At 40.3% G+C, this 24,016-nt stretch overlaps 1 protein-coding gene across 1 annotated transcript in view; it reads left to right on the top strand.

The window, feature by feature from the left end:
* The first annotated feature begins 19,751 nt into the window (after positions 1-19,751).
* The window catches only part of RET (ret proto-oncogene), a 91,487-nt gene continuing 87,222 nt past the window's right edge, over positions 19,752-24,016 (top strand). Inside the window, exons 1-3 of the mRNA XM_068397430.1 lie at positions 19,752-20,016; positions 22,837-22,932; positions 23,457-23,792. Of these exons, the coding sequence (XP_068253531.1) occupies positions 19,752-20,016; positions 22,837-22,932; positions 23,457-23,792 (697 nt within the window). The remainder of the gene's footprint in view (positions 20,017-22,836; positions 22,933-23,456; positions 23,793-24,016) is intronic.

Below are 24,016 nucleotides of genomic sequence, written 5' to 3'. Positions count from 1 at the left end.
TCTACTTCCCTTTTGACTAGGAAATTAAATTTCCAAACTTTACATGCTCAGCTCCTCTTTCCAAACCCACTGGGCACACGTCTGTCAGATGCAGTTATGTTTTGAAGAACTATTTCTTCCTATAGACGAGAATAAACAGCAAATACCCAATGATTTATTTTACCTATTAGGCTTGAGTGTTTGAAAATGTTTGTTACATGGAAACAATGACTCAGGTAATGTAACAGGAGTTATTATTGGGTTATGGATGATGTTAAGCTCTTTTTATTCCATATTAATAAGAACACAAATAACCTATGAGGCCTTTAACAAATGTATAAACACAAGTTTAATGCTCTGAACTTCATGAGGAGTGGTCATTCACATTTAACATATGAAGAAAACATTGAAATTGGGGTTTTCAGTGTCAGAAGATTAAGAATACTGCTTTTAACAATGGTATAATCACAGAATCACAGAATCACAGAATGTTAGGGATTGGAAGGGACCTCGAAAGATCATCTAGTCCAATCCCCCTGCCGGGGCAGGATTGCCTAGACCATATCACACAGGAACGCGTCCAGGTGGGTTTTGAATGTCTCCAGAGAAGGAGACTCCACAACCTCTCTGGGCAGCCTGTTCCAGTGTTCAGTCACCCTCACCGTAAAGAAGTTTTTCCTCAAATTTAAGTGGAACCTCCTGTGCTCCAGCTTGCACCCATTGCCCCTTGTCCTGTCAAGGGATGTCACTGAGAAGAGCCTGGCTCCATCCTCTTGACACTTGCCCTTTACATATTTATAAACATTAATGAGGTCACCCCTCAGTCTCCTCTTCTCTAAGCTAAAGAGACCCAGCTCCCTCAGCCTCTCCTCATAAGGGAGATGTTCCACTCCCTTAATCATCTTCGTGGCTCTGCGCTGGACTCTCTCTAGCAGTTCCCTGTCCTTCTTGAACTGAGGGGCCCAGAACTGGACACAATACTCCAGATGCGGCCTCAGCAGGGCAGAGTAGAGGGGGAGGAGAACCTCTCTCGACCTGCTGACCACACCCCGTCTAATACACCCCAGGATGCCATTGGCCTTCTTGGCCACAAGGGCACACTGCTGGCTCATGGTCATCCTGTTGTCCACTAGGACCCCCAGGTCCCTTTCCCCTACGCTGGTCTCCAACAGCTCTGCCCCCAACTTGTACTGGTACATGGGGTTGTTCTTGCCCAGATGCAGGACTCTACACTTGCCCTTGTTATATTTCATTAAATTTCTCCCCGCCCAACTCTCCAGCCTGTCCAGGTCTCTCTGAATGGCTGCGCAGCCTTCCGGCATCTCAGCCACTCCTCCCAGTTTTGTGTCATCAGCGAACATGCTGACAGCGCACTCTAATCCCTCATCCAAGTCATTAATGAATATATTGAATAGAACTGGTCCCAGAACCGACCCTTGCGGAACTCCGCTAGACACAGACCTCCAACTGGACTCTGTCCCGCTGACCACTACTCTCTGGCTTCTTTCCTTCAGCCAGTTCACAATCCACCTCACTACCCGATCATCCAGACCACACTTCCCCAGTTTAGCTGCGAGGATGCTGTGGGAGACCATGTCAAACGCTTTACTGAAATCGAGATAGACCACATCCACAGCTTTACCATCATCTATCCACCGGGTAACATCCTCATAAAAGGCTATCAAGTTGGTTGAGCAAGACTTCCCGTTGGTGAAGCCATGCTGAGTGCCCCTAATGATCCCCCTATCCTTGATGTGCCTAGAGACAGCACCAAGAACAAGTTGCTCCATCACCTTTCCAGGGATGGAGGTGAGGCTGACTGGTCTATAGTTACCCGGGTCCTCCTTCCTGCCCTTTTTGAAGACTGGAGTGACATTCGCTTTCCTCCAGTCCTCAGGCACCTCTCCCGTTGCCCACGACTTAGCAAAGATGATGGAGAGTGGCCTAGCAATGACTTCCGCCAGCTCCCTCAGCACCCGCGGGTGCATCCCATCAGGGCCCATGGATTTATGGACGTCCAGGTTGCTTAATTGGTCCCTGACCCAGCCCTCATCAACCAAGACAGATTCCTCCTCTATCCTGACTTCTTCTGGGGCCTCAGGGGTCCAGGGCTCCTCAGGACAGCCTCCAACAGTATAGACAGAGGCAAAGAAGGCATTCAGTAACTCCGCCTTCTTTTTATCCTCTGTCTCCAGGACCCCCACCTCATTCATCAGTGGGCCTACATTGCCTCTAGTGTTGGCTTTACCTGCAATGTATTTGAAGAAGCCCTTTCTGTTGTCCTTGACCTCTCTTGCAAGGTTTAATTCCAAGGAGGCCTTAGCTTTCCTAGTTGCCTCCCTACATCCTCTGACAACAGACTTATATTCCTCCCAAGTGGCCAGCCCCTCCTTCCATGATCTGTACACCTTCTTCTTCCACTTGAGTTTGCCCAGCAGTTCCCTGTTCAACCATGCAGGTCTCCTGGTACCCTTCCTTGACTTCCTACCTGTTGGGATGCTCTGATCTTGATAATGCCTCAGCTGTTTGGAAAATGGAAATGTAAATACGTTAAACATTTAAAAGATGTGGTGCACAAAGTTTTATAATGAAATGCAAACCTAATATATAGTCTTGGTTCAACAATATTGGCTTTTGCATGTATCAGCAAGCTGTCAGATTTTTGAGAGTTTTAACTAATTCAAGCTTACTCATTTGAGGTTTTGAGGGTTGGTTTGAGGGAAAGAGTCAAAACATACTATCTGTTTATTCTTTTAAAATGTGATCTGAATACTTTAAATTTTTTAGGACATAGGTAATTTTAATTTTACTGTCCAGATTGCACTAAATAGCCTTCTCCATGCTGTATTTGCTAAGAAAATTCTATCTGTGATAAATGTAAGCAATATGGAATGGAAAAATGCTCAGAATTTGAAACTTGTTCTGCAATGATTTCCTGCCTAATCACCATTATGTTTTCCCAAGAACTGTCTCTGGAATGTAACTTCCTATATAGACAGTCACTTACATGCATTACTAACTCATACATTACTTGATTTCTGTGATTTTTCCCGAGATAAGCAATTGGGGCAGGGACATTGCTGCATGAATTTTATTCAAACTAATCAATCAGGACAGAAAATGAAGGCATTATTAACATTCAAACTGCATTTTCACTTCCCACAGAAATGTTTTTTACTATTATGGCTAACTATGTCAGCAGTCAGCCTAGACATAGACTCATTGCCAATTAATATAAAAATTCCTTTCTTTGATCTACTAGGAGAGGCTGAGGGGACAAAATTGTTTTATTTTATTTCATGCATTTCCTTTCCCCAGGCTTCACCTGATTGAGGTATTGGCTCTCTGTGGGTCAGTATACTTTAAAGTTATTAATTGCTTCACTTCAATCTATAATACTTAATTAAAGCTTAAAACAAAAATAAATTGGTTGTGTTTGGTGAAAATGCTGTCAGACAGGTGGGATTTTAGCAACATAATAGAGCCGACAGGTTTGTTTTGTTTATAGTGATACTGAATGACCTTGAAGTGTTCATCTGGCCAATGTGGACTCTTTAAGATAAGAACCCAATTTCTTTTCTTCTCTTTACCTGGGTTAGGATTAACAGTTTGCATTATCAAAAGGATATTAGCACATGACAAGCGTACAGATATTTCTTACGTTATTTCGCTTGCTGTCGCTTGGAGCCAGCATGAAGGCACTGTCAACAGAACTCATACATGTTTGACTGCAGCTCTGGCTGTACAGAGAAGAAGGTAGCTTTAGTATTCACCCTCCAAGATTTGCTATTGCATTTCTTAAAGTCTCATTTTGTGATTAAGCAAAAGAACGCTGTTGTTTTGTTGGTCTGAAAGGCAGAATTTAGAAATGGAAAAGTTATTAGCTTGAAACAGCCATTTCCCTGCATCCTTAGAAGAGAGAGCAACTAGATTAAGAGTTAGGTATTAAACTCTTCCAACCCTTCTCTCCCTTGCTGGGATGATTGAAGTCCAAAGGACTTTGTATTTGGTATCATTTAAAACCAACTGGGCAAGAAAAGCCTTTTCAAAATTCCACAAAATATTCTGCCGTACAGACATCAGTGATAGCTGCTCTGTTATTTCTATACTTTTCAGTTGCCAGTCAGGAGCACATGTTCTTTCCATAATAAAAACAAAAACCTTTTCAGTAATCAGCTCCATTAAACTCTTACATATTTATCCCAAATTTCACATGTATGCAATATACCCTGATGCCCTAGCTTACATCCAGCCCTTTCTTTAAGGTTAGTTCTCTGTGAAAAGAACTTGCTTTTGATACTCTGGAGAGATTTTTATACCTTTTAAATAATATAGACGCTCTGTTTTTCTTTGAATAACAACTATGGCCTTGTGATGTGCTTCCTCCCATCTTCCTCCCTTCCGTAGTACAAATGCACTCCTTTAAAGGCAGCATCTGGACCAAAGTTTTCTCCTGCTTATATAAAACCAAATGTTAAAAATGAATTTTAAAAAGGTCATTGTATGGGCTATGGGTGGCAATCCAATATAGACGTTACTCAAAACTGAATACAGGCAAGTGCCCTTTTGGCTCAGATGAAGTTTAGCTCTAGCTTAATATCTGATATATCTTATATCTAGCATTTTCAAGGGTCATGATTTAAAAAAATCATATGTAATTTCCACTAACTTTTTTTGGTATTGTATACTCTTAAAGATCTAGGATCCAGCTTTTGAAAGGTCTCTAGGTGTACATATTCACTGGAAGCTGAATACTTTTACAATACTTTTGAAAATTTGGCCCCCAACTACTCCAGCACTCACTAGTACTTAAACAATTGCATGGTAATACAGGTTGCTATTCTGCTGCTCCTGAAAGACAAACCTTCTCCTTTTAGCCTGCTATTTTCAGTGTGTATAATCTTCACACCCGCAATGCTGTGAAGATTTGGATTGTCAATAAGTACCTTGCTGGTTGCAAAATGCTGTCTCCTGCCTCCTGGGACTGCTAACACTCAGGAAGCAGGCTGAGCCGAGGTGCTAACAGACACAGAGGAAATAAAAGAGAATAACAGGAGTTTAAAGAGGAAATGTACAAAGAGACAGGAAATGCATGAAAATCTTTTCTCACCCTCCAAATCTCATGTTTCTGTCACATGGAGCCTTTGCTGCACAGATTTGGCAGGCCCTTTAGTGGAACCCATAGCTATCTGTCAAGAGTAGAGGCATAACGTCGATTTATCTGAGTCAAAATAAGAGCTGGAGTTTACTGAACCATGAATTTGAAGTGTACCTTGTAGGGTAGGTGTGGATATACAAGCAGAATTTCATGTTTATATTCCCATCGCTTAAGAAAGATTTTAATGGAGATTTTCATAGAGATTTTCTCTACAAACGATATCACATTCAGCAGAGATTCTTAAAACAGAAAAAACTTACAGAAGGTATACAAGTCCATGCCTGCCTTGAATACCGGACTAAGTTACTGAATATTAAATCTTGTGTGATTACAAGGAAGCACTGAGAGAAGATGCACAGAGAAACATAAACCTAGGTATATATTTTTTACATCTGCAAATTTTTCTTTGGGACTGAGTATGTAGTCAGCTTCATTTTTCTAGAAAATACAAAGTTGGGAAGTAATATAAACATCATACACAAGTGAAAGGCAAACAGCATGCAGCCAGCCCAGAATAATGAAACTCCTGACTGTGATAATTTTTTTTAAATTATGATATATTTGTGGTGGTTTAGCCTGTGCAAAATAGATCAATAAATTGAAAAGATGTTCAGAGAAAGCTTAATCAATTCAGGTTTGCAATTGTCTTCGACTCAGTTATTACGTAACTCTGGATCCTTTCTACCTGTCGCATTCTCTCACAATTACTTCATTTCCCTTTAGTGCCACCACGTCATATCTTAAATTAGTTGATAATGACTTTGGTAGGGTCATATCTTGCATTTTATAACCTGTTACCAATTTTGCATCTCAAATGTGGACCTTTATTAACAGTACTGTGTAATGTTAATAAATTAACTTTGAATTTAGAATCTCTAACTGTTGAACACTTGGCTTAGATAAAAGAGGAATTGCTGATCTGTTGGTTAGATTATGCTGTTGTTTATGAATGTCCTAACCCTAGTCATCAGGTAATGGGAAAACGGATACTGAGGCTGTAAAGAATTTGGTTTCATTAAACATCTTAGACACCACTAGGTGTTGTTGATGCAAGATCTTTCTGACAGCTTACTTTAAAATGCACATAGGTAAATTTTCTTAGTTGTATTAATTTTCCATGTGTCCATGCAGAGAGTGCTTTGACTTTCAAAGACTCCTAAATCAGGGAAAGAGTGATAGCTCAGGAAGAATATTATCCTCAGCACATCTGAGAGAGTCATATGCAGAGGACTTCTATTATTTTAAGTCAATACTGTTGTCTAGAAATAGCAAACCTACTGTGAGAAAGTTGATTATTACAGCAACTGGATGCTGGTATAGCGGACAACAATGTGGATAAAGGTGTTAGCAGAGCTGCACGGGCAGTTATTTCCTGCATGCCCAGAGCCTAGTAACAGCACTGCGGCTGCCAAAGGCTCAGGCTAACACTCTGGTATTACTCATATTGTGGTTCCTGGCATTATAAATCACTTGGTATTGACAGAAGAGGGGTCAGTCCTCTGAAGGTCTTGTCATATGATAGGGTATGCTGATATTACCAGCGTTCCCCTAGCAGAAGGCAATATGTAGGTGTGAAGTAGGCTTAGAGAACATAAGCTTTGTACAAACACCATGCTCCTTCTGCAGGTTAATCAGGTCTTTAACAAAAGACCATGGAAATGTCAGCAGTCTGAACAAATAAACCGGAATTGTAACTGAATGTTCATTCAAACAGAGAAATATAAACCCCTTTTTTATTAATGTTCCTCACACAGAGATGAAATGGATTAGAATTATAATTAGGAAAAATATATTTTCTCAATATTATCTATAAGCTTCAGTACATACTTGAATATGCATTACACATTAATCTTATAGACAGGATAACACTTTAAGGCCTTTAGTCCAAATTTTTTTAATGGAAAATGTTGCTTGGTAAATAGAAAAAATAAGTGGAAGAATTAACTAATTAAGCAACCCTTTGTACTGGATTAATTAAGAGATGATAATGATAGGAGGAAAGAAAAGATATTTTTTGTGTCAAGGCAAAAAGCCAGTCATGTATGTTTTTGGTCAGAAACATAAAATGCTCTTTAGCCAACCTTTTCTTGCAGGTAGTAGTGAAATACAGCTATCTATGGAAATACATATTTCTGAATACCAGATGATGAGACTGAAGGGTGACTAATAATACCTGCTCTTGAAAGATGTATCTTGAATCCTAAATTAGATTTAACCTATTATCTCTCTCAGTAGTATTATTCCTATGATAATTTCTAGGAGGGCTTGGGGGGGTTTTACGTGTGTTGTTTTTTTGTTGTTTTTTTTTTTTTTTAATATGAAAACTGTCTGACAAGTTGGTTTTCTTGCTTGCTCTTCTTATAACACTTCTCTCTCTGCTCTTAGAATACTGTAGTAAATTTTTCTGTGGTTTGTTTACTTGCAAAATAAGGTCAAAATAATGGCCAATCTTCTAATCAGTGGAATGTAGATACAAAGACAGGAAAACTGTACTTTTTGTCTACTGCAGATAGGTGGGAATACAGCTGGTAAAGCAAGATAGATTAAATTGCCGCAAGGAAAATTTATATTTCCTATAAGGAAAAATATTTTCTATCCTCTAATAATAGGGGTATAAAGCATTGTAACAGAAAGCCTAGCCAGGCTCTGGAATTTCCATTTTTAAAAGAAGTAGTTAGATAAATATTAGTTAGGAATGACAGTCATGTCTGATCTTTCTTTGGAACCGGGGATAGACTTTGTAACCTTTGTAGAAGAATGACTATGGAGAAATCGTGCACTTATCTATCTAAAAAGACTGATGAGAAAGTCAGGATGCACCTCACTGTTTTTCACCATATGAAATGCTTTCTGCTTTTTTTTTTTTTTTTTAATTTGCTTTCTTTGCATTGTTTCGAGATGAAATGGAACAGATTTTCCTAAAAGCATACCATGGACCTTGTTGAAGTATGCTTATACCTGCAGAACCATGACCCCAGACTCTGGATCCTCCTTGTACTCTCAGATTTGCCTCTATTTGCATTGCCCAGCTGAAGAGAAGGTTAAAATAAAGATTTATACGTAGTGACGCAAGCTAAGTTCGAACTGACATTTAGTTTTGGCGAAGTTTCTCCTCTTTCTTTTGCTGAGCTCTAAGCTCTGGTGTTTGGGCAGTTTTTGACACAGGTGTGGTGTAGTGCCATCGTGTGGATTCAGGATGGGTGGAGGCAGGAGATAGGCTTGAAAGATAAAAGTAGGGGTAGGTGTGCAGATAGTTTGAATCATCACAGCCAAAGAAATCAAGATGTTATTCTAGATTATCAGGTTCTGAATAACCAGTCCTCCAAGATGTCTTGGATATTGAGCATCATTTAATCCAGTAAATTGCGGCAGCAATAAAAATATTTAATTGTAATCCAGAATTTGTTTGGCACAAGCAAAACAATAGATAAAGAACAACTCTTTGGCAGCATTCTTCTCCCTTCCTAGATGCTTTTTTTTCTTGTGTATCTATCGTGCTTATTGCAAACGCCAATGCAAGTTGGTCTACTCGCAAGAAATCTTCAGTCTAACCATGACAGTCACCTAACTAAGCTCAGTAACGTGAATAGCGTTGATGATGCTAGCACAGTGGAATCCAGAATGGGACAGGAAAAAAAAGAGATACACAGAACAATCTGTAGTATAAATATGGCTATGGCAGTAGGACTATAAACTGTCGTATATATGGAAGCAACTAAAGCTGGAATGAGGCTTATCAAGGAGTCTTCCAAACCAGACCATATTTTGGAGTCGCTATTAAACAGAAATGCATAGATGAGATCACCAAGTGGGATGTGAATTAAAAAATAGTGTGACATATGGTGTTGCTATTGCCCATGGAAGACAAATGCTTTATTGTTTGCTACATAGGAAATAGTAGTGCATATTTTGAAACTTTATAATAAGTAAAAATAACGATCTGGAATTCATGCAGTAACAGATTAAAACTCCGTAATGACTACATTGCTGGGATGGCTGTTCTGCTATTAGGTAGCTGATCTAGCTTACTGGTTTTAGACCGAAGCTTGTTGAGCAGCATAAGAAAGTTTTCATCATCATTAGTCTTTGCAGAAAGGTGTTTGAGTGTCTAACAGAGTTCCTGTTGGGTACTGTCCCTGTCACTGAACATATTATCCAGACGTTAATGTTGATAGCTTTGCCAGTGTGTTTATGAGAAAGGCCAAAATCTAAAGAGGCACAGACTAAACTAAATCCTTCCTTCCTTCCTTTCTTGACAAGGCCTTGATACCATACGTGGATAGGAAACCTAATATTACCTCTGCAGTGACTGTCTCACGGATTAATAGCAGAATTTAGTCTCCCTCCATGTTAACATGCACTACACAGCAGCAATAAATTCACACAAAAGTACCAGCAGTTCACCAAAAACATTGAGTCCTGTGCTCTCTTGATTCACCTCAGGTGCACTGTGCCTGAGATTTCATATGAGTAAGGCTGCTTGATGACTAGTGCATGAGAAGAGGCATATTACTGCTTTAATTACTTATAATGAAGGATCATGGGATGGTGAAGTCATAATTTTAAGACTTGCTATGTCTAAGTGCACTGCCAGGAAGAGGAAAGATGAATGATGATTTATGTACCTTGGACAAAATTCAGATAAAACCACTTCAAAAATGTTAATTATTTGAGGTCATTTTCCATTACATAGAATCTGTTCTTTAGAATTTCTTACAGGTTAATAGAGATGATTCGGAATGTTCAGCCTGGGTTGGTTTGACAAGAAAAAGCAGCAACTGTGTGGGGGAGGGAAAAGAAAGAGACAAAGGGTGTGATTTATCGGTGTGCACCTTGCTATTTGTGACTAACAAAGAGATGGTTCACAAATGTCTCGAACTCAAAGCTGTGATCTGTCAGAACTGCTGAGCTGGGGAAATACTACCACTAAGTAAAAATAGATTGGTCAGCAGTTGCAGGCTTATCTGTAAGCCGGTCATCCCATACTATCTATACGTGCAGAAGGCAGATCATTTTGCTGGGATAGGAGTAAGATAGCTTTGTTGCAGTGTTGTCTGTTATCAATCAATGGTTTTAATTAGTTACATGATTGACTAATAAAAATCCTCACTGATGGATTTTTTTTTTTGATCTAGCTAACACTTGCTTTATTATGAGGTAATTTTTCATTTGAACTAAATACTTTATTACCAAAATGCAGAGGGTTTTTATCATTTCTGAGCGAGTGAAGTAATAAAAAGGTGTGGAGGGGAAAGAACACTGACATCTGTCAGGAAAAAAGATATTAAAGGTACTACTGATCAGTGTTAGTTTGAAAAAATTATTTAGAGGCTCTGTGAAATAGTTGTGAAGGTCCACACATATTTTTTTGAAATCTACTGCCATTTGTCAAAAATGAACACTTTTGTAATGATGAAAGAGATAGGGTTTAATATTACAATACTTCTCCTATGCTCTGTAATAACGCTGATTGCATCATCATCTCTAGATACTTATATTTACTAAATAATAAACATAATGCTTATTTGCAGTTTTCTTAGCACCTCAACTCAAACACAGTTATATGTATATACACAAATGTTCTCTCTGCTTTGAACAGGCAAACTGTGTTATGGGTGGGTAGTTATGTGCATGGGAATTCGCTCATCATAAATCTGAGGCAGGCTTTGCTGCAGCTAGCAGGACCCATCACAGTAAACAAGTGATGACATCGACTTGGCTCGTAAGATCCTGATTCTCCACACATGTATGTCATTATATCTTGTGGTAGTATCTATGGAGTGGCAAATACGTGATACATATCCCAGAAATGAGCTTGCAGGCTGCTTGGAAATACTGAAAGAGCAACAAGCCATCTTGCGTGGAGCAGTTAAGCTGCCATTAATATTAGCAATCTAAATGCATACTTAGAAAGTAAGCTGTTAAACTAAGTCTTCCAGGGGGAATGGGCTGAGCTGTACTACATGTAAGGTTGTAGTACTTTTGGATGCTAAGCTTTGAAGTGTGAACCTTGAATAAAACAGAGTCTAAGTAAATCAGATAAGCGAAGCAATTTCTCCTGGCATATTGGACCAGTATTCAATCTTATTTTTCTTTATCTCCGTGGCTTGTACTGTTCTAACATTGAATACCTTTTTATTTTATGTTCCAGTGTCTGTCACTGACCATGTTGGCTGTTTCTCTTGATTGAGAAAATGTTCACGCTTACTTGTTTCCTTCTTGAGACATGCATTTTATTAGACTAGTGACCCAGAACATTAACATAGTAATGTGATTGAAGTCCTCCAAAGACTGTCATCAGTTCATCCACAGGCCTAGCAATTTGACTAACCCCTGCAGGATCAGAATGAATTACATCTTTATGATTTTCAAGGGATGGAGGCTTAAGGAGAAAACATCAAACTGACTCAAGATGAAGCAGACAGGTAACTGATTTTCAACCATGTCAAGTAGTGGGTGCTTTGTGAGGTCTGTAAGTCACAGGGAATGAGGAATGTACACAGCAAACTTACCTGGGGCTCCCCACCAACTTCCAGCAGTTGGGTGAAACTTTCCTTTGTCTCCTCCTGCCTGCCAAATTCTGTGGTCCACTGAACAGATCTGTAGATATTGACTCTGAGCTCTGTAGATATTGACTCTGAGCTCTGTTCCCAGCTATGCTACTGACTCTGGGCAACTTACTTTATATCACGGTCCACCTTTGTGGTCTCTCATAGTAAACGTGTTTTTCACTGAATCTCTTTTGAGAAGGGAAATATAATTCTGAGAACAGAGTGCATGTGGTTAATGTTCATACAACACTAAAAGCAACAGACGTGAGTTATTTCCATGAAAAATATTGTATTTGTATTACAGAAAGATAAATTATAAGTTTTTTCACATAGTAGTAACAAAAGCAAAATACGTTGTTCTAATATTCGTAGTGAGCTCTTTTTCTGGCATCTAGATAGGAAGTAGTAGAAATGTTTTTGCCATAGCAACTATGTAAATGAGAAACACTCCACCCTTGCTAAGGCATCGTACCTCTCCTCTTTGCTGCCTGATGGTTTAAATGCCTATTGTTGGCTGTTAGTTTCTTGAGCCATTCAGCTATTTTGGGTAGCTAATGAATGATCTGCCTTCTGCAAATGAAGAGTATTACTGTAATTATTTTGTGTGTGTAATATTTCCTTCTACAAGTATTTTCTAAGCTTTAGATCACCCTTATGCAAGAGTGGTGAAGCATATGATGGGCAAAAGGGAAAACTGTCACTGCCAGATCCAGTATTTCAGAGCATGTCCACTCACACAGCGGAGACGCAGCACAGCTGCCTCAGCCAGGCTCTCTGTCTCAACTGCCTGGCAACAAACTCACTGGGTTTATTCACTGGAGCCCAGTGCGGCCGATGAAGCCCTTCTACTCCTAGCTGTGGAGTCGAGGTCTCTGTGCTGTGCTGGAGGATAAACATTTGAACAGGTGAAACATTCTGTTTGGGAAAGAAATCTCCTGGCTTTATTCCCTTTGCCTTTAAACTCAATCATCACTCCTGTCCCAAACACTGCAGGCTCTAACACCTGGGGCTAGCTTTAGATCCTGACTATGTTGATTGCAGGCGTGAGCGATATGTGAGCTGCTTGCCAATTTGCACTGGGTCAGGGGTGGCAGCAAAACCACTTTCCCAGGCTTGCTGAGTGGCTGGGAGCGATAAGGCCACTCTTGTGGGCTCTGTCACCAGGCTCTGGGCCACTCTGTCACTGCTCTGTGACTTGCAGTTGGTCTGTAGCCACCCAGTACTAAAGTCTAGGAGACAACTTGGATCTGGGACCCTAACTTTGTCAGGAAGATGATCCTGGTGGGCCTTATACAGGTGAGAAGCCTTAAGTCAATCATGACATTTCAGTCAACGTTGGTGCTAGGAAGGTCGCTGTTGGACAGGACGTTGCCAAGGACTAAGCTTGTCCTACTTGAGGGTGTCCTGCTGGATGGCATTCACCGCTCCATTATGCAATGATGCATGTGCTCAGTTCAGGTCCCCTCACTGTGCCTCATGTTAGCCTTAGTGGTGTTGTGTCTGTAGTATACAGTCTTCAAGGAAGCACTTGAACAGTTGTTAGCAGAAGACTCATATAGCAGAGAGAGGAATTATATAGAGAAGTACAATAAGATGTAGACAAGCAGAAAGAGTACCTCAGAGTTCAGGGAGGAAGCTGGAAGTACAAAACAGAAAAGTTCAGAGGACAAATTTTTTGTGTAATCACATGGTGGAGATATTTTGAATTCCTATTCATGTAAGATTTTTTAGTGACATTAAGTCACCCTGCCTAAGCTAAGCTCTGAATCATCTTTATGAAGTCACTGCAGCTTTCTTATGGCAATAATCAATAGAAACTTGGTTTCAGTCTTGTTTCAAGCATTTCCTGGAGGGAAAACTATTCTTAGGCGTTCTGTCTCATGGGTAATCACAGGAAGTTTAAAGGGATAGACATGTTGCTGACCCAGGTATAATGGCATTTCAGGATGTATTTAAAAAGACTTATTGGATTCACAATGAATGCACAGAGCAAAATAACTTTGTCTGAAAACAACCAGCAAATAGTTTGATTCACATTCTAGAGCAAGACTCCTAAGCTAACACCAACAAATTCAGGATCTGTGGGACACTGTTAGATGATGTTAAAGCCCTGAAATCCAAGATGGAAGATGTTGAACGCAGTAGGTCCTTTAAGATGATTTCTGGATTGTGATTTGGGGTTTTTGTTTAATAGCTTAGAAGAAGCTATTAAACAGAAACTCACCAGCACTGAATATTATGAACTTCATGCTCTGATAGTGTCGTTCCTGTTGGTTTGTACTAGAGCCTCTTGTAATTTTCTGTCTATTTAATCTTCTCCAAGTCCCCAGAGACTCGGAAATTAGTTCTGACAGAGCAGGCATTCTTGTTTTCAGTTTTCTGCTGAACAAAATGTCAGCAGGTGACAAACCAGTGTTTCCTTAGTGTAGTTAACAAGGTTAGAATCTTAATCTACAGCCCTTTCTTGTGAATGTCTTATTATTCTGATGCTGTTTCCTACTAGCCTCTTAGATGGTGGGTATTGAGGACTGTCAGCCTAATGTCTAATATTGTACTTCAATGCAAACTGCTTAGTTTCATATCTTCTTATCTGTGGGATTTCTTTAAGAATTATTGTGTTAGGCATACAAAATACCAAAAGTAGATTCACCAAAGGCGGTTTCCCATCTAGCTTCTTAGAAGACACTATCAGGCCAGTTTCAGGTACAATTAGCCAGCGCTTTTCTGTGTTTTCTGGCCAGTGGCATAGAAAGATATGTATGCTTTGTTTCAGACAGGTAATTTTTTTTGTGTGCCATCAATATATAATTTTTTGTTTTAATTTGATTTGACATTAAGCATCTTTTCAATGTAGACACACAGCACCCCTTGAAAAAAGCAAGTACAATACGTCTACAATATTTTCCCAGTAGAGCTGGGATTGTGGTCAGCAGAGTGCAATTAAAATTCCCTCCAAAATCATATAGAAATAGCTACTATTATATAGGGAGTCAACCTGTATTATACAGGGAATCCTTATCAGTCCAGGCTGCTTCTGTGGCCCCACCGCAACTTCTGGGGCACCTCCAGGGGAACGAGCCTGCCAGTGTGACAGGGGGCTGCATTCCCTGGCTGCAGAAGTCAACATCCTGTGTGTCAACATCCCTACAACTCTCTGCTCTAGGACTTTATTTCTCAGTATAAGAAAGTATATTTCTCAGTCTCCATCATCAGTAGTTAAAGGGATTGCAGCTTTTTTATAAACTAGACATCCCTTTCATTCAGAGATGCCTTATACAAAGCATCCGTTGAAGCACCAACATAAAAAAATTAAGACAAAAACACCTTCCCCATGGGAGGACTTCCTTGGTACGTGTTGATGAAACATATCAAGACTCTCTAAATTGATTTCTTAGGTTCACTTCACAGTTTCTCTTTCAATCACAATCTTTTGTCCTCTCTGTGCCCTAGTTGTGTATATTTTGTTACTCCTTCATCAGTTGATTTATTGGTGGAGAGACCAGCTGTGCCTGGTTTACATGAGATGTATTATAGGAGGGCTGAAAAGGTCTGGTTTAACTTAGAAATATTGGAGCTGTAAAAATGTTGATTGCAAGCTGATAGAGCACTGATTTATCTGATTTCTGTTTACCTGGATCACTCAAACCAGTTTCTCCCAGGTGTTAACTGAGCAGTGTTTCAGTGTAGTAAGTGTCATAGAAAAAAAAGATAATTTCAGATGGTATCTCATTAATTTTGTTTGTCAGAGTCTAAGGGACAATAGCCAATATTCCAAAATTTTCCAGTAAATGAGGGGTGTGCCTGCTCCATAACTATTGCCCTGCATCAAACACCACATGTGTGGCCTTGCTTGTATTCACCAAGCTCTTAGTTTTAGTTAAATGTTACTGTGCCTGCTAACAAAACTGAAACAGCTGTGTTGAATTGCTCTGAGTTACCACTTAGTTGCGAGGAAGAAACAAGAAACTGTTTCCTTCATATATGCTGCTTCAGAGAAATTCCAAGCAAGACAAATTTCTCTGAGGTAAAATGCAGGATGTTCCACAGCCCCAACGAATAGAAATAGACTTTAAGTAGCTAAACTGACTGTGCTAACTTAAAAGGGAAACTGCCTAGCCATTGATAATAGGAGATGTATATATGACTGTCATCTTGTCCTGTAATATGCATAAATTAAAAATATGACGGTAACCTACTTTCGGTTATCTGCTTTAGGCATTCAAAGTTCCTCTTGTCTTTCTCCCCTGGGCTCTGATTCCTACTCTTTAAGTTCATGGAAGTCAAGACACAAAGGAATAGCAGAATGAACGTCTAAGGGCTTGTATTATTTCTATGCATGTGTGTAAAGGTAGGCGTAATTTCACTAAAACAGAAATATTTTCTTATATCTGAAAACAGGAAGTATAAATATGAAACTGTCCCCCATGAATTGATTTGCAACACCAAGACAAAAAAAACTTATAATTTTATAATATTTTTATAGCATGTGTATTACAGGCAGAGTCTACTTTAAAGTTATCTTGTGCTGTTGTTGCTGTTTGTACTAGAGAAACTGCAGTCGGAGCCTTGTTGTGCTAGATAATGGGTAACTGTGACAGAGACCCTGTCTACTCTGCCTGAAACATAATTTATACAGTATATTGCAGTTTATTATAGTAAGTGTGTCTTTTCTAAAAGAATGGTAGGAAAATGCTATTTCAGTGTATACTTTGAAAACCTGTCATGACCTGGCATTTTGAACAGGGACCTAAGGGAAGAGAGGACTGGGTTTTTCCCATGTTCTTGAAAATCAACCCACATCTGCCTGTGTGTTAGGCCTCTAACTAAAAGAACTTGCACACTCAGCGCTTTAAGACTTTCTGCTAAAATCCCAGAATGGTTGATTTGTCTGCAATGTGTTCTCCGCTCTACAGAGCCTTAGAGCTGTGCAGGATGTTAGAGGGTCAGGGACCTCTTGCCTCTGGGTGAATCTCTACTGGGATGGCCATGACTTAGCATCCATTTCTCCTTTTATTGCTCAAGATGATTTTGAGAACTTTCTTGTCCTTTTTAAGCTCAAATTATGATCAAATTCCAAAGCTAAGGGGCAGACATGAATCCTGGCACTTTTTTGTTCGTTTTATGGTGGTGGTTGTTTTGGGGTTTGTTTTTAAGGAAAATCAGGTTATACTAATATGCTTGGCCTCTTGTATATTTATAATATATCACGTCTACCTACAGTAACTGGTCCAATAGGCTGCTATTTTCCTTTGAAATGGTTGTTTCAGCCATTTAAACTCCTGTGGTAATTTATGCAGCACTCAGTGCGGCTCCATATGATGCAATCCTGAAATTTTGATTTAAAAAATATTTTAGGAGGTGACATACTGGAAAAGCTTACATTCAAGGACAGCGTTACAGTATTAAGCACTGAAAATAGGAACAAAGTTTAACTTTTCAATCTGAGTTCACCTCTCGTGAAGTGTATTTGTTAGACTATATGTAATTTTATATTCTTGCATTTGCAGGACCCGGGCCTTACTGAATTCACAGGAAGAGCAAAGCAGAGTCCTCTGTTTGTCACATGTATGTCATTTTGAGGTCGCATCTTTGGGGTGGGTCCCAGGAATTCACAAGTTCTGGCACTACTTCTGACACCGACTTCTAGCTGTTCCTGAATGAGATTTAGAAGGCGTATTAGTGAGCAAATAAAAAATGTATGGGGCAATCTCCCTTCTCACATTTCCTCACAGACAAGCTCTTGATTTCATTTTTAATGTAATGTTCTTTAAAAGTAGAGACTGTGTGCATGTGTAATAGAAAAACGCATCCTGTTAGATCGATAGAATGCAGGGGCAAACGTGTCTCTATAAACCATGGCGTGAATGAAGATGTGTGACCTGACTATCTGAGTGCTTTCTTTTATGACCATGATACCGTATATTTAAAGGTACCTTTTAGTATTAATCCAGATCTCTTGAATTAGCCTAGGATCATATTTCCGGTTTCTAATGATTACAATTTAGTAACATATGGTGCTGAAAGTAAATCAGATTATATAGGTCATTTAACCCAATACGAGTTAACTTAGAGGTGAAGTCCCTTGTAAGTCCTGAATCTGATATTTTTATACTAATTCCTATAGTGACAAAATTAATTGTTATTCCATTGAATGTGATCTTTTCTTCATTAACTTTAGTGTGCCTTCATGCTTATATTCGTAACTGAATAATGGTCATGATTTTGTCAGCTCTTCCCTGGCAGAATTTGACCTGATGATTTATGAGACTGAAAAGTATCAGGTCACTCTTTCTCCTTGTGATATTGGGGTAAATCCCCCAGTAACATAAGTTATCGTAGCTCTATTCTGAACCTATGAAAGTTTACAACAACCAAGGACCTCACCTGCTATTACCATAAAGCTGTTGTGTTACAAAGAAGATATAGGAATTTTTTTTTTAATTTTTTCTTCTGGTATTAGATCATACACAGGCATAGCAGGGTCTAGCACTTCTGCTGCCAGTGGCTTCTTTTGTGGGAGACAGAATGATTTGAGAGTTCATGCCTTGCACACTTGGCCCTGGGCTCTGTAGAAGCTCCATCATGGATTTTGTTCAATCTGTATGGGGATTCTGTAAGGTGGTGAGTCAGCAGCTACCGTGCTTTCCCAGCCACCTGGTTCCCACCATGGTACCCCGTTAGGACTGGAAGAGCCCCATCTGTGATTGCGGGTGACGTTGCCAATGGCATTATGGCATGTAATGAAGCTTACTGTGGGTTGCAGGAACTGGCAGGAAGAGTAGCATGCTGGAAGGTCTCTCTTAGCTCCCCTACGCAGAGATGTCTATGCAAGGAGAGTGAGGCCTCTTCTCAGGAGCAGTGTGGCAAAGGTAAAGCTGAAAAGATTTCAGAGCTTAGTTGTTGAACTTAAAGCAAATCAGATTTTATACTGCTCGAGGAAGATATGGTTTTGTCAGTCCAATTTAACTACATTTCATATTGAACCCCAAGCGTCTGTACATTTTGAGTTAGTTTCTCTACATTATTAGTTATTTTTAAAATTATCATATTTGAAACTCCTTAGATTTGCTTTTCAGGTTTGAAACCTCTAGGGTATGCTGTGGTCATGTTTTCAAGTTCTCTGCAACCAAGTGTACTATTTAATGAAGAAATAAAAGCTGAGGTTCACAAATATTTACTGGGCATTTTGAAAGTATCACAGCTTTTTCTAGCTGTTGTTATTTTTATTCAAGTTGGTAATGGAGTATTTTAGGGTCATCTACAAACTTCAGAAATAGTTTTTGTGAGTTGTAAACATGGTGGGTAGATCTGACTGTACACTGAACAGAATCATTCTCTTAACACATTCACCTCCCCCAGGTCACTGTAGGGGTACTTTAGTCGGGCAGAGAGCAGAAAGCTTGCCTTGGCCATAACCCAGGCTGTAAGTTCTTTATGAATACGTAGGGAATTGAGCTGTCACATCTCTCAGGTGGGCTATTATATTTGACACCAAATTCTAAGAAACAAGGATGAAAATAACCTTTTTATCATTGTGATCATAGTAGTACATTATCTACTGGAAATGGACCTGGAGAAGAGTCAACAAAGGATGTTTTATATTTTGTTAGCTGGTTTTAATTTATCAGCTGCCAGTTTCAATATATTTCTCTAACTAGTTGTACTGTAACTTCTGGAAAAATATCTACCCCCTACCATTCAAATTCTGATGGGGGATGTGTGAATGTGCTTGTGCGTGTTCATAATGTTTCAAGGCAGATTCAAAATGTTTAAAAGCTAGAAAAATCCGGTCTTTAAAGTTCAGAAGAACTTTACTGCTCATAATGATGCGGACAGATTTATCATACTGATGTTTGTTAATACCTCAGGGAAATTAATACCTCTTGAGTAATGGAATCAGTGTAGAGCCTCAATGCCAAGGTGCCTGTGGGTTACAACTGTTGGGATTATGTTATAGTATGGTTCCAGGCAAAAAGGACTGTCTGTGCAAATGAGATAATCATGAGTCATCAGCCCTGTTGCAGTTCCTGATTCTAGCCAGGGGATATTCCTTTAGCGATGGAATGGCAGCTGCTGGCATAGCTCTGCTGGATGCCCTGCAACGTGCACATCAGCCTTGCGATGTTGTGGGCTTTCTCGCGTGGGGCAGTGCGCATCTTTGCAGCGAGAGGTTTACATCCTGTATTAATCGCGCTCCTGTAATCATGCTGGTCCATAATAGGATACAAAATGCAGATCTGGATTTGACTCTCAGTTTTGAAACTCACGCTACTGAGAATACAACAGTTGAGTGTCGGGGTGCATCGTGGCAAACGCACACTCCAATAGGTAGCATTTATGGCACTCCCAGGACTATTAGCACAATTATATGAAAACTGAGCTATAGTTTTCTGTCAGTTTTGAGGGCTAAAGTAACCAGACAGGTGCAAGACAACATGAGCTTTGTAGTGAAAATGAAACAAGAAAATACCTGTCATTCCCAGGTATTGGGAGAACTCATTTCCTCTTTGCATGGAAACGTTTTAGAATCGTCCTCCTGTGCTTCACATAAACCTGCAGCGATAAAGACAAGCAGGTGAAAATTTCAGATAAATCAATGGTCTGAGAACTGTTTTATTACTGACTTCTGATGGCATCAGACATGGAGGTCTGTTTTGCCCAAGAAAACAGATGGCTATGATTTATGATTTCATCATGGTTTTGATACTTAAGTTTATGCTTTCAGTGAAACAATCCAATGGCCAGAAATGAGGTATTTTTGTGGATTAATATATTTTCAAAAGCTTTTTGTTGGAGGAACTTGGCAATCTTATTGCCAAGAAGCAGCAGTGGGGTCTGATAAGGGCAGTCCCTGTGGCAGCCAGCTCACAGGAGGGATAGCTTTGTCAGGTTGCCAAAGGACTTGCTCATGATCTGCTGTTGTGCTTTCCCTCGCACAGCATCTTTGCTTATGCCAGTCTCTTGTCACTGTTTTCACAAGAATCCTGGTTTTGCCATGAACTCTATGTATTGGACAACGCTGAGCCCTTGCTTAAACGTCTTGTGATCAGCACAGTTAGTGGCATTCTTTCTCACAAGAATGATTTATTTCCTCCTGACATGAAAGAAGTATCTTCTTGGTTCCCTTCTGTAGGTGCTGCAACGGAGATATCCCTTAGCATAGGTTTGCTGCTTTCTCACAGTAGAAGGTGTTTCCGATCATTTCATAGCACTTTTGGACGAGTACTCCAGGAAAACACACTGCTCTTAGGTCTTTCAGTGATCTCAAATGGACTAAAATTAAATAGATGCTGTGGATATTCCACAGTTTAAATGTTAGCTGCATGTAACAAGTGAGGAAGAAAGGAGTAGACAGAAATATAAGAAAATAAAGCCCATGGATTGTGGAAAAACATGTATACAACAACTTGAATTAAGTATGCCGTGCACATAAATTCTTTGTCATTGTCAGGATCAAAATTTGATCTGTCCTTTTACCATTAGATCTGCCTCAGGAAGAGTATCTGCTCAGTGCCATCCTGGTCGTAACTATGAAAGACTTGACGGTTTGATCACAAAGTAGTGTTAAGCTTAATAAGCAATATTTATAATTTTAAAATAATTTTTTCCTAACATGATCCACAACAGCACTTCAGACTCTGAGACTCTACAACAACCAACCTCATAGCATGGGGAAGAAAAGTGTTTACTTCCTGAACTGTTCAAGAACTGGATTTCAAACACAATGTTCTGGGGGAGTTTCATCTATGAAAATATTTGTGTTCATGCATGAATGTTTGGAAAACATGTAAAGGTGGAACAGTTCTTAAGTTTCCTGCTCTGGTGCTAAATGAGCATGACCTAAGGATTCTGATGAAACCAAGAAACCGTTATCAATTATCATCAGTTTCAGGAAGCATTATCGTATCAAGACATGTCAGGGTGCCTTTATAAAAGAAAAAAATACAATAATTTAATAGATCAGTCTGCTGTGCCAAATGAATGACTCAAAGCAGGGAAAAAAAAAAAGCATATGAGCTATAGGTTCACAATTGCACCAGCCTGCAGGAAAGCGTCAATTTATTTCCAAAGTACTTTTGCTAGGAGAGTGATGGGAGATGACTACAAAGCTTGAGCTTGTCTGGAGAGTTAAGGACACCTAGCTTTTTATTCCCCATTTACTAGCACTGATTTTCATTCAGTTTTCAAAAGGCCTTCAGACAAAGAAACCAAGTGAATGACAAGAATGTGTATTTTATGCATATCAGAGCAGAAGTTAGCTGTTGGAAGGAGAAGGTGGTTGTAGGCTTGTGTTCTTCTAGTCACTCAAGGGCAGATGCTTCACAGTCTGTGTTGGGCCTCTTTAGGGGTGTGGAAACAAGGCTGGGCAGGAAGTGTTTCAGTTTTTCCCCTTGAAGTTTGAATTCCGAGAGAAAATTCAAAATGCCTCCATTTTGCTAGGCTTTTTCAGAGTTTCATGAGATGCTGCAGTAAAGTTATTTTTGTCTTCCTTATGGTAGGCTATGTTTCCTGGATGAACTAGGTTTCCTCAGTATACCATCAATGGTTTCCTTGTTGGAGGCTTGCAGTGTACCAGAGACCATAAAGGAGAACAGCTCCAGGAAGGATGGTGACTACATTAACATCAGAGTGACGATCGCAGTAGCTAGAACACCAAAGACACCAGTATTTAGTCCTTTTCTCATCCAAGTTGGCAACTTTTTCCTATAGGGGCTATGTGTAAGCTATGATCCTCTGAAAACGTATATATCTGCTTAACTTAAAAGCCTGGAAATCAAATAAAAAAATTATTCTGGTGACCTTACTTCTGCTCCTTGTATGACGAACACAATGGCATCTAAAACCAGTTTTAATGCGCTGGAGCAGAGCCTGAAGTTGGAGAAGAGTAACAGCTTTGGCTTCAGTTGCTGAGATGCCAGAAGAGATTGGAAGTCCTTGAAATTCTTCCAAGAAGTCACTTTGTCCTGGATGGAAATTGGCATTTATCAGTGCAGATGATAGTGGTGTATTTTAGATGGCATCAATATTGATTTGTATACTGTGCGAGCTTTTAAATATGATTTAAGATAAAGCTAAGCTTAACGTAAGACATTTCTCCACAAAGCATTGATTTAATGTTAATTTTTTATGTTCCTTTCTTTGCTATAGCCTTTCCCTTGGTTGATGGAGACATCCCAAATATGCTTCGCAGTTCCCTCTATTATCAGGCATCTTTGAAAGCCCCACAAACACTTGTGCATGTGAGTAAGTATTCAAAAGTTTAATTTATACTCTCTGTCAGGCAGCTTCAAATGCCATTAATTTATGGTGGTTGCCAGTGTTTGTCTCAAATTATTACCCCTTTGGATGCTTGCACTTGGCTTCTTGTTTTCCTGAGCCTGATAAAGAACATGGGAATGCTTGATGGGGATCTAACAGAAAAGTTTAAATAGGCTAGTTCTTTTACCGGTTCTGTAGGGTAATTTCTTTTATTTTGCCTCCTACGGTGTTGGGTATTTTAAGCAGAGTCCTTATTAGACTAGAGAGAGAATTTCCCATTTGATTTGTATTTAAGTAATCTATAGCAGTTTTTGCTGGGTGAAATCGTACTATCATTCTGCTGTGCGTGTCTCCTTGCTCTTGCTCGGGCGTTTCGAAGTGTGAAGGCTGGGAAAGACCCGAGCTGTAGCTGCTCATCTGTGCCCCAATCCTGACGTCCAGATCTCTAGAGCAGCGCGACTGTGCCGAGGCGACAGCAGTTTCGGGGGGGGGGAATATTTTCCCGGCAGGCTGCAGTGACCTGGGAGGAGAGGTGAAGGGACGGGACAGGGTTTGCCTTCAGCCGAGCGGTCGATGTGGCCCTCCGGGCGGGCGGGGGCCGCTGCCCGGCGCTGGGGAGCGCGGAGCCGGTGCGGGCGCGGTGGCGGCGGGCGTTGCGGGGCTGTGCCCGCCCCGTCCCAGCGCCTTCCCGGCGGGGTCCCCGCGGCTGCCGGAGCCGGGCACCGCGGCGAGCCGAGGGGCAAGCGGCGGCGGGGGCTTGCCGGGCGGGGGCAGGTCCGGCAGCGGCGCACCGAATGCTCTGGGCGGTGTTTGTGAGCGGCGGCGTTTTCGGACCGCGTTTCTCAGTGAGCCCGACCTGTAGTTAAAGCGTATTTTTGGTTTGGCTTGGTATGATGATGATGATTATTATTATTATTTTCCCCGCTTGCGGTTTCAAAGTGGCCTTTCGCCGCTAAGCGGGATGCTCGCGTCCGCGTTACTTTGGTTGCCTGCCAGGTAGAGCTCATCTCTTACAGCACCCTCCTACCATCAAGCAAAAATTGTCTTCTCTCCCGAGGATTAATTATTC

The sequence above is a fragment of the Nyctibius grandis genome, chromosome 4 (genome assembly GCF_013368605.1).
Source record: "Nyctibius grandis isolate bNycGra1 chromosome 4, bNycGra1.pri, whole genome shotgun sequence".
Taxonomy (NCBI): Eukaryota; Metazoa; Chordata; class Aves; order Nyctibiiformes; family Nyctibiidae; genus Nyctibius; species Nyctibius grandis.
This window is presented reverse-complemented; position numbering and strand designations above follow the sequence as displayed.